General features: G+C 37.8%; 1 protein-coding gene across 3 annotated transcripts in view; it reads left to right on the forward strand.

Annotated features, from left to right (window-relative positions):
- The window catches only part of LOC106073707 (uncharacterized), an 82,067-nt gene that overhangs the window by 22,398 nt on the left and 47,481 nt on the right, over positions 1-12,188 (forward strand). For all 3 annotated transcript variants that reach the window (XR_008774417.1, XM_056008338.1, XM_056008337.1), the window contains exons 3-4: positions 4,930-5,116; positions 8,290-8,334. Coding sequence is in view for 2 of the 3 variants with exons in the window: in XM_056008338.1 (XP_055864313.1) it covers positions 4,930-5,116; positions 8,290-8,334 (232 nt within the window). In the remaining variant the exon portion in view is untranslated. The remainder of the gene's footprint in view (positions 1-4,929; positions 5,117-8,289; positions 8,335-12,188) is intronic.

Consider the following 12,188-nt stretch of genomic DNA (forward strand, 5'->3'; position numbering starts at 1 on the left):
TCTTGTTAGCTTTTTTATAGATGTTTGTCTCAAACAACTGCCCAAATGGGGTTTGTTTTTTGCCAATGATTTTGCCAGCAGCAATGATGCAACTACATCGATAACTGCGACACCATCTTCACCCCCAATGAAATATAATGGTGGAGCGATTAAATTAAACGTGGAGCAACACCTTTCAAAGGTTGTCAATAAACGAAAAGACTACTGGGATATTCATTTTTTGTTATTCCTTGTGTCATATAGAGAATTCATTCACGTCAGCACAGGATATACCCCAACAAAGATGTTGTTTGGCCGTGAACTTAGATTGTCATGTAACCTGTTATTTGTTCTTCCGAGAGATACACACTTAGTGACTCTGACTTTACTTAGACTTAGGTCCTCCCGCGCCGTTCGGCGCATTGGGCGGCAAGCTGTCTCCATAAAGATCTGTCACTGGCAATGTCTGAAGCCTTCTCCCACCTGGTGTCCACTGTTCTGAGGTCCTCCATGAAGTTGTGTCGCCAAGTAATACGAGGACGTCCCTGTTTGCACTTTCCTAGTTTTGGCTTCCATGTTATCGCAACTCTTGGTGTGCGTAATTCATTTTGACGTAGAACATGTCCCGCAAACCTCATGCTACGCTCAGTCACAACCTCACTAAGTGTTCGACTCCCAGTTTGGCATAGGATTTCCTTGTTTGAGATCCGGTCTGTGTAACTGACTCCCAAAATCCGTCTCAGCCATCGATGTTGAGCCACATTTAGTATTTTCTCAATTTTGACAGATGACTTCCATGTCTCACATGCATATGTAGCTGTTGGAATGACGATTGTGTTGAGGTGTATTTTTGTCTCCAGTCCAATGGCTTGGCTAGTCCCAATAGGCTGCAGCCTTTGGAAAATGCTCCCTGCCTTTCCTATTCGGCACGCTACATCATGGTAAGCATCTCCATCATTTGTTATGATGCTGCCAAGGTACGTGAACTTGTCCAGCTCTTCAAGCTTTGACTCGCCAAGTCTGACAGGGACACCCTTTGCCTTATATTCAACTCCCATAATTTTAGTCTTATCCAAGTTTATGCGGAGGCCAATTTTGGGTGCCTCTCTGTCTAGGCTCTCCGTCATTTCTTGAAGGCATTTATTTGTAGCCCCGAGTAGTGCAACATCATCAGCAAAGTCCAAGTCCGTCAATCGGAGTTGTTCATGCCATGGAATACCAAAGGCAGTCTGGTTCATTGCTCTCCTCATTATGTAGTGCCTCTGAGTATGAATTTAATCTTCGGAACGAAAAAGAATGGAGTGTGTTCATGATCTTGCCAGCAATACGATTAAGATCAATATTGACTCGATGAAGACACGATATGACAGACGGGCCGATTACTCTCGGTTTCAAGAGAGCAATCTGGTATGGTTGTACAACCATTAGAGGCGAAAAAGCAGATCTCCAAAGCAATAAATAGACTGGGAAGGTCCATACCGCGTCGTAAAGAGGATCAATGACGTGGTTTACAGGATACAGAAAAGCCTACGGTCTAAGTTGAAGGTCGTCCATGTAGATCGACTTCATCAATACTTTGGCGGTACATGTTCTGTTTGGGACGAACAGGTTTGAGAAGGAGGGAGCGGTGTTGTAACTCTATTCCGCGCTGATATACATGGCGCGCACTAGCACACTGTTCTACACGAGAGTTGGAAATACAAGACAGGAAATATAGTCATGATGGATTCTGGCTTAGTTGAGAAGAAGAACTAAGAGAATCTGGCATCCTGTTGGTTTGTGCGTGTTATTTATTTTATTTATTTGATGAGTGCCTGCCTTAGAAATACAACAATATATTGTATCGCTTTGGTCACCTACGGACATGAACTTGTAGCGCTATAAAATATTAAAAACATATGTTGACTTTCGACTAATAAATTGAATAATTAAACTCTATTTTGCGTTATTTTTAAATCATTGAAACAACTATCTTAAATATATATTTTTGATTATATGTATTTTTATTTAGCAATACACATTTAAAAAACAAGGTTACAAAGACAGTTTGTGTGGAAACACAAACTGTGTGGAAACATAAACTTAAAATCGGCCCCTGAAGTCGTCCACCCAGGCAGGCTGTAATATTTTCAGAAAGAACATCCAAATGAAATTATATCAAAGACAAATAAAAGATAAGAATGGAGAAAGAAGGTTGACAGATCTTGTGTAGTGCCCCAATGGTGCTGCAGATCAAATGATAGGTGCAAGTGAATGCAAAGTTAGATGTGAACCTGGCCTAACTAGTTCCCCTTTCAGACCTTGTGGTCTATAGGGCAGATGATGTAAAGTTCATCTGTTTTTGTGGCCTACGGTTAACGAGGGTGTCATGTAGCCAGCACAACGACCAACCGCCTTTACTTTTCCCCAACTAATGTCAGGTACCCATTAGGCCTGGGTAGACTCAGGGGCGCCCAAGGATTCCGAAGTTGAAAATCCCAGTCTTCACCAGGATTCGAACCCGGGACCCTCGGTTCGGAAGCTAAGCGCTTTACGAGCCTCTCCTGGTCTTTACATAAACTGCTTGCATAACTGATTTTAAAAATTAGATTTTTCGCTTTCAGGAAAAAAAAAGTAGCCGTTGCATCAGAACTTTGAATGGTCTAAAATATTGTGATGTCGGATTTTCAATATCTTTTCTAGTTTACGAGATCTAAACGGGACGGACGGACAGACGGACAGACATTTCGCACAAACCTAATAGCGTCTTTTCCCCTTTCGGGGGCCACTAAAAATAGATCTAAAACCTACTTTCATTTCATTGATAGCTAGATCTTGACTCTAGATCTAATGAACTAATTTCTTTGTATTTGGAGGCTGGAACTCTTATATTTCTAAATATATACGAATTTTAGATCAAAACTATTCTACTTAAAACATTTAAACTTCTGTTGGTAGACACAGTAGGGTTTAAAAGTCTACATATAGCTTACACAATGGACGTAATTCACCAATAGTAAACAAACAACATTTAGCCACTTAATTCTCTATCACTTCTATACAAATTACAATCTAATTGTAATCAACAATGCTTATCACGTGACAGTTTTTCTCCGTTGATTTATCAATAGTATCACTTGACCTTTCTTTTTTTTTTTTGTAAATTAGGTCCATTGTAACGGAAAAAAAACGTATTTATTTTATAACTATACCGCTTTGGTAAATCATCTAAATAAAAAAAAATATAGCTTTTTATATAGCACTTCTTTCATGCTTATAGCATGCTTAGAGTCCAATCTCTTTTGTGGACCAGTTTGGGGGGGGGGGGAGGGTATGACGGCTAAACGGCGCTCGGTTAACACAACTTTGTCTGAGTCGGTTGTGGAACCTTGAGCCCCATCATAGGTAGCCAAACCAAGTAAAGTTCAAGCGTCCTTAGACTCTCGACCACGCGCGCTTACCACGCTCTAGACTCTAGATCAGCGGTTCTCAACCTTTTATGCTCGGCGACCCCTTTTTTACAATCCCCCACTCTGCCGCGACCCCCCTTCCCGCACATACACATACAGCAATAGATATTTTGGATAGTCTTAGGCGACCCCTGGCAAATCGTCAATCGACCTCCAAGGGGGTCGCGATCCCCAGGTTTAGAAACCCTGCTCTAGATGATACCATGTCTAGATTTACTTCTAATCTAAATCAGATTTGCAAACAAATTCAAAATGAATAAATGCATGCTTTTTGTAGCAAGAAAAAACCCGAGCAAAGCCGGTAACATTAAAGCAAATATTCTATAAAGTACAAACAAGGCGTATGTATGTTTCAAATAGAAGTCAAAACCGTTTCACCAATCTTGATGAAACTTGGAATAAATGTTCCTTGGATACTAACTGGAACCGTGATGTATGAATAGTAGCCCTAAAACAAAGTTAAAACCTTTTTTTTTTTTTAATTGGTCAAACTGAAAGTATTACTATTTCATGGATCTAGGCCATGTTACCATGTTTACATGAGACAAGATCGAACGGATCTAGATCTAGATCTAATTTTTACAACTAATTTTTGTACAGAAAGTTTTTTTTTTAACTTTGACTACTGAAAATACAAAATATTGTCTATTGGTCTCATTATTTACTAAAATTAACTTACAAATTTGTGATTCAAAAGCATTAATATATAAATTCGTTTCTTAAATCTAAAAATTTAGACGTCCTGGTGTATATTATAATCTCATTCATTTTACAAATCGGGTAAACCCGTTTTAATTGTACTTTATATCCTATTCATCTATCGCTTCTTTCGTTTTTAATAGATATGAATGTAAAACTAATTTTATTTTCGTAGCGAATGAGAAAAACTTGAAAGGATCATAAACTAAGTTTAACATACATCTAAATCCAATCCACTATATATAAGTAAACACAATCTATGGCACTCATGCCGCGGGAAATGTCCGGCTAGTTTAAATATATACATTATAATATTATGCATATCATGCCATATCATCTAAACCATAATCTTCAAATACAAAATTTAATAAAATACTCAGAAAGACACAAAGATAAAGGCACATTCCTCATGCCATATGCTACGGCAAATTTGTACAAATACTCCTTCTTCCCTAGTGCTATTAGAGCATGGAATGGGTTGTCTGAGCTAGCCAGGAGAACCAGTGACTTGGCAGACTTTAGGTCATTGGTTAATATGCATGACTGAATGCATGACGAGTAGGACGTAATCATCTTCTTTTTTTGAAAAAACGTCTGTATTAAATAAGATAAGATAGGATCTCCACCCATCTCCCAACATACACTTTTAAAACTCCTTCTGAAAAATAAAATCTTAAAGCTAGCAACAATCAAAAGAAATATTTTTATCTTAAACATTTTGGCTTGTATATCATTATGTAAAATATCTTTTTGTACAAGTAGTAATTAATATGTTATTTATATGTAATGTATGTTACTACAGAATGTGTCCTCACGGTTCAACCATATTAAATTTGACATAGGAGCAAAGAATGATAGTTCATATGCGATACATTTAAGGCTTAAAGATGTGGAACAGATAGCAAATGACTCGTTTGAATGTGTTGCATATGTCATTAAAGGAGGTAGATTGGAACAAGAGAAACAACAAGTTTATATTGAAAGTGATGGTAAGTCCTTTTTTTAAAAATCTATTTGAAGTTTGTTGAATTTTGGCTTCGCTGTTTGTTTGTTTTTAACCCGATGTAATTGAACTTACCAAAAATGTTTTTAAAAATTTGCCTTTCAAAGATTCCACAGAACTGTTCAACATAAATACTTCCTGGGTGTACCAAAGAAACATATTATTGTAAAAATATTGTTTTATACAGCTGTAAATTATCGTACCAGGGTTATTGTTGAACCAATTTTTCAGGAATATTTAACATGCTTGAAATGCACACTTACACACAGAACATAAAATTAAAAAAAAACGATTAAATTAAAAATTTGTCTTCAAATATCAGACTTTACAGCAGAGACATTAAAGCATGAAAGTGACATTGTTTTTCATCACCTTCTAAGTAAAGCTAAATAAAATGTATTCGTTAGCAGTCTTTATACTTTTATATGATTGTGAAAGTGAGACACTTAAACCTAAGACTGAAAGAAGAATTCGAGCCTTTGAGAATACATGTTACAGAAAAGAGAGACGAAGGCTTCTGAGCTGGTTCGGTCATAGTGTGAGACATGACTCACTGTCAAAGGCCATGCATAAAAGGTACAGTGGAGAGAGCACTAAAAAATGGTGGTCCAAAGTAAAGATAGCGGAAAAAACAACAAAATAATGAACTGGTCTCTCTCTTAATATCCTGCTAAAAACAATTGGAAACCTAGAAATGTAAAGGGATTTGGTAAAGCGAACTGGTACAGCGTCACCGGAGGAAATTCCAGCTACCCGTCGCCTCAGCGTGGCCCTCCGGTGGAAACGTCCAGTGGTGGAACTGGATAGGCAAAGAACGAGTAGCGAACCAGGCCTTCTAGCAGGTCTCCCTGGGTGAGCTTTTGTTTTTTTTTTATCTCACTCGGGGTGGGGATAGAACAAGTAAGCTGCAACCCTGTCCAAAAGTCCGTCACACCGTTCCACAAAGGGGTTTGTCATCAGTGTCCCGTTAGCTGGAGTGGCGACCCTCGCACGGGACAGTGGCGGTTACAGTATAGGAATATGAGACAAGTTCCCCGCAGTTAGCGCTGTTCTCGACCACTTGTAGCGAGTGGATCTGGAGATCGGGGACGGTGCGCTGTGTACGCGGCACGGCCCGGTCTGGCCCAGTCAATCGATATGGCCGTCTACCGCTGGGAGCCCTCAGACAGGACACGGGATGAAGAGTCCCAACGTCCAGGCCTGGTTGCTAGATAAAAGCCTTTCCAACAACCAACGGGATTCACGGCGCCATCCCTTAGACTGGATTTCATTGAAGGGTACAGCATTCCCACGACGAAAAGCAAGGGACTAATGATGTGTTTCTGATGTCCTTGTTTGTAGTGCGGTCTGTTAGGTCAAATCTTAAATCATTCTTTAGCTTCTAAATGAAATTTTGTGGTAAGAGGCTAAAATTGCATTTTGCTTGTTTTATGTTTAACTCTTTCTTTAATATCTTGACATTATGTTTTAATTCTTTTATTTCTAAATAATTAATCTTTAATATTACAATTTTTCCTTCACGATTAAAATAAATAAAACATTTTATTAAAAAAAAAATTTGATATTTCCTTTTTCTTTTCATATCTTTCCATATCTCCACATTAGCTGGCTGATGAAATCTAGTCCTTATATTACATCAGATACTAGTCCATCTAGTAGTGAGAGCTTCACACTTTCGTATTGTTCATCTTTGTACTTTATTTTGGCCAAAACTTTGGCCGTGAGTAGTGCAAGAGAGATGTGTAGAGGCCATGTAGATTATGTTTCTGGACATTTCTAATTTCCATTACACCTTTAAGCAATTGAAGAAAGTATATAGCTTTTACTGCTCGCCGTATCTACGAGAGCCTTCAAGGGTACTTCATGGACGAGTGTGTCGATTCCCAGAAAGAACCAACGGTTGTAGTCCTTGACGTCTCATCATCTGCTTTCACTATGGCTGAGGTTATAGATTTGGGTCGATCTACAGACTTTCTGGAAATCGCCCCTCTTGCCGCACAAGTTGCATATAGCGTCACTGGCTGAAGCATCTTTTACTAGTCGCCGCACTCACCTCGTGTTCTAATTTTGTTGTTAGAGAAAGCCTCTCCACCTCGGAGCTAGCTCCACAGGGAGTTTCAGAGTAGATATTATACGCCAAGGCATGGTTATGGGAGTATTCAGATTGTCTTGCTACTTCATAGGCACAGTGTAGAGTTAGAGTAGATTTCTCTAAGAGTCGCAGCCTTTTGCTGTTTGAAGCCAGTCCAGTAATGAAGGTGTCTCTTACGAAGATGTCTCTGTGTTCTTCAGCGACGACAGCTTTGAAGTCACAATCTTTGGCCATACTTTTAAGCTTTAGTAGGAAGGAGTCAACGGTTTGTCCGTTCTCTTGTCGACGAAGAGTTATCATGTGCCGTGCAAAAATTTTGCTTTTAGGCAACACGTAGACATTTAGTAGAATTTTGATTGATTCATCGAACGTGGTACACTCACTTATGTACTGAAATACGCTCGAAGAAACGTAGTTTTCCAGTAATTTCTTTTTGTCAATCTCGCAATGAGAGACTGAGGAGATGAAATTCTCAAATGTTCTGAGACAGTGCAGCCACTTCTCGGCAGCCGATGGCGAGCTAGACGAGCTAGACTCTATGTCTAACTCTTTTGACTTAAATAGACGCTCCTTTTGTATAACTATTTTTACTTACAGACTGAGAATAGTGTTGAGCAAAAATCCAAATAAGATACATGAGACACATAGATCCATAGAATTGCAAATTTCTAGTTTAATAAATTGTAATAAGAAATAAAGGAACACTGAAGAGTAAGTAACCTAACACAAGGCTTTATTCAACTAGAATGACATATGATCTGTCGAAAGAGACTTAGACAGTAGCACACTAAATCAATGTTGTGAACACATTCTCACGACATTTTACACAAACATAAACAAATAGTAACTATTTCACCACAAATAGTTAAGTTACTAATTTTTTTTTTTTTTAAATTGCTTCTTGTGTCGTCATGTAAAAGAAGCAATTTTGCAAAACTTCAGGTCGATCCGAGATTTGGTGTCGGAGACAGAACATGTAAACAAGTTTTACTAGACAAATAGAGTAAGTTGATATAAGCTTTGTAAAAAAAAAGGTGGAAATGGAATAATCTTCCTTTTTTTCACAGATGTCTGTCGTGACGTTTCCACTGTGAAGTTTAACCATACCTCAAGTAAGTTTTTTTTCTAGTAGCTAATTACATTAAGTGAAATCTTCAAACATCTAGATATCTGTATAGCTACCTAGGACGTTGCTATAAGAGTGGACCTCAAAGAATCTTGTTACTATAACTTTTACTATTTAATTTACTAATAATTTACACAAACTCTTTATTTGTTGTATTGCTTTTAAATTATTCTAGTTTTAATAAAATAGTCGACTTTATTTAAAATATTTGAGTTATATTTATTTGAGTTATAGAGTGTATTTTTACAATTTTTCTTATTAGCTTGCAAATTTTTCATTGATTCTAAAACACAAATCTAAAACAAAACCTTGATGAACACAAATCTCAAAAACGGTTGTAATTATTTTCTCTGAATTGGACAATTTATGTATACTTTGGATAAAAGTTACCAGCTAACTGGTCGCAAAGATAAGAGAGGATTTGTACAAAGCCGTATAGAAAACATGGTCTACGCATCCTGTATGCGCATCATGCACGCAAAGAAGGATTTTACGCCTCGAACGCGCGTGATTTCACCGTGCTGATTAGAATTTTTCTTTGGCTCTTTTAAACAAATTCTTAAAAGCTTTATCCATATAAACTTTCTTTATTTTTCAGACAAGCTGTTAAGGTAGATATAATTAATTAGAGTAAAAGATTATCTCACAAAATAATTGTATATTTGATCACACATCGTTTCAAATTCACTCTAGAATGATGCTTCTGTTTTGAAGTTGCCGTTCATTTGGTATTGACCATGTTATGTATTCTTTTACTAAATATCTAAGTATGGGTAAATTTTTTTGGGTAGTTATAGATGCAGACCTACTTATATACATTTAAAAAAAACAAAATTCACAATTCCTAACTCTCATTAGTTTAATTCATATTTGCAGTCTACAGTAATTAATACAAAACGTACATATAGTCCTATTGTAAATGTTAATAAACAATTCAATCAATAAAAAGACCCCTTTTATGAAAATGTAAATTAGATCTATATCTATATAGATCTATAATATATATATATTATGAAAAAAGTAAGCTTATTAGGTCTTTTGGCTTATTCGCAGACGACATACTTAGAGGCCTATCTTTACGATATTAGAAATACACATTTTTAGCGACCCCCAAAAAGGATTTAGACTCTTTTAGTTTTTTATGGTCTGTCTGTCCATCCGCCCGTCCCGTTTATATGTCATAAACTATAAAAGATATTGAAAATCCGACATCATGATATTTTTAACATGTTTATGAAAAGAACGTTATTTTATTTGATTTTATTTTTTTTTCCGAAATAGTAAACTAAGTTATGTAATGTTAGCCCTACAAACTACCTACATTTAGAAAAAAAAGTTTACATTTATTTTCCAAGACAAAAACATCTATTCTAGACTATATCAGGTCTAGGATTAATCTAAAAATGAATTAAAACAACTTGTAAGTCATCTTAATTAATGTGTCGATAGCCTATTAGATCTAGTAGGGACCTACGCTTTTTGTTTGTTTGTAAAATGTTTTACATGTTTCGGATGTTCGTTCAGAGTTGAAGATAGTTTACTTCCTAGTCCAAACCTCCCGCAGGACGACGGGGGATGGGAGCGGTCAGGATTTGAACCCTCGACAAATCCGAACGACAGTCCAGCGCGACCAGGCAGCCTTCTTCCCTAGCGCTATTAGAGCATGGAATGGGTTGCCTGAGTGTTCTGTATTTATGTTTCCTGTTGTGTGTTGTGAACTGATCTGTTCTAGTGTGTCAAAATGTCATGGTGTCCAGGTCAGCTTGTGTGTGTGTGTGTGTGTACTGTGTTATTGTGAACTGTTTTGTCATTCTTGTTCAATAAAGCCTAGCATCAAGAAATGTCTTCCTGTAGTGTTTTATTAGGTCACTTCAATTTATTGAACAAGAATCTTGTGGATTAATTGTGCTTCAGACTTCAAGTATGGATCGTTTTCTAAAACCTGAACGATTGGTGGTGGATCCTAATGATCCGGACGCTCAGAGGATCTGGAAGCACTGGCTTCACACATTCGAAAAATTCGCATTAAAACTAGCTGTATCAGAAGGTGAGAAGTTCGATCTACTATTTAACTTTATCTCACATGCTGTGTATGAATTGATATCTGACTGTACTGACTTTGAAACTGCTGTAACTACACTAAACGGACTCTATGTCAAACAAACCAATGAGGTTTATGCTCGCTATCCAATTGTAAACAGGAAACAGGACAGAGTGTTGACAGGTATATTCAAAGATTAAGATTGGTACCTAAAGACTGCCATTTCAGAGCAATCACTGCCCTCGAAAACCAGAACAAGGCCATAAGAGACGCATTCATTAGTGGCATGTCATCACCATAGATTAGGCAGAGACTTTAAAAGTACACATCTCTGGACCTCGCAAAGTCATTGGAGGTAGCTAGATCTCTGGAGATGGCACAGAAACATTATGTGACATATAACTCGCAACAAGCCACTACTTTTCAAACACCACAAGCACAACAATCCACTATGTCGGAATTCCCACTTTGCTCTGCTGTAGACGACACGATTGATTCGACACCCGTTACCATAGCTGCAGCTCAAGGCAAGTGCTAGTTTTGTGGAGGTGCTATCCACTCTTGTAGCAAATGCCCCGCTAAAGATGCTATCTGCAATAATTGTGTAAAAAGGGACACTACAAAAAGGTATGCAAATCAAAATTTTTTACAGTTTACAGACATAACTGATTCAGAGGCGTATAAAATAACAGCCGCCTCTTCGTTTTGCCTATCTCGTGCTGTAATGAAAATACAATTTAACAACATTACCCTTGATACAAGTAGTTCGGACAGTTACATTTCTGCATCGGCTGTCAGAAAGTATAGATTCAAAACTTTTCACTCATCAAAACTTATATCGATGGCCTACATGAACCTAACTGGTTATACTCGAGGCCATGTTAATGCTGACATTAAGAGTAAAGGCTCCACTTATAAAAATTTCAAGCAACACATACTTGACAACCTCTGTGAGGATGTTATTTTAGGCCACGACTTCCTTGAACAACATGAGAGAGTACAGATCACCTTTCAGGGGCCTAAACCATCTATGGTCTTAATTGGAATGAAAGCTACTAATGTGGAACCCGTTCCTCTTTTCCAAAATATGCTTAAAGAGTGTCGCCCTATCGCCAAAAAATCCAGACGTTACTCTGCAAATGACACTCTATTCTTCAATTCAGAAGTTGAGAGACACTTAAAAGATGGCATCATTGAGCCCTCGTCATCTCCATGGCGGGCTCAAGTCTTAATAACAACTAACGAACGACACAAACGAAGAATGGTAGTGGACTACAGCCAAACTGTTAATCGGTTCACACTTCGGGATGCTTATCCCTTACCTCGCATTGATGATATGGTCGCTCAAATAGCTAAATATGAAATATTTAGCACCCTTGATCTTCTCAACGCATACCACCAGATCCCTCTAAGGAAGACTGATCGCCCTTATACTGCCTTTGAAGCTGGAGGGAAATTGTACCAATTCTGTAGGATACCCTTTGGAGTAACTAACGGGGTAGCATGTTTTCAAAGGACAATCGACAAGATCATAGAACAAGAGTCACTGGAGGGTACATATGCTTATATTGACAACATCACCATTTGTGGTAAGGACAGAGAAGAGCATGATCAAAATATGCATACATTTCTTGGGGCTACAAAAAATATGGACTAACTCTTAATGAGGAAAAAAGTGCATACGCATCCTCAAGAATAAGATTACTAGGTTATGAAGTCTCCCATAATGAGATGAAGCCAGACCCCGACAGAATACTGCCCTTGCGTCAACTTCTTCCACCCGAGAACCTAAATGCACA

Source organism: Biomphalaria glabrata, chromosome 13, assembly GCF_947242115.1.
Source record: "Biomphalaria glabrata chromosome 13, xgBioGlab47.1, whole genome shotgun sequence".
NCBI classification, from domain to species: domain Eukaryota; kingdom Metazoa; phylum Mollusca; class Gastropoda; family Planorbidae; genus Biomphalaria; species Biomphalaria glabrata.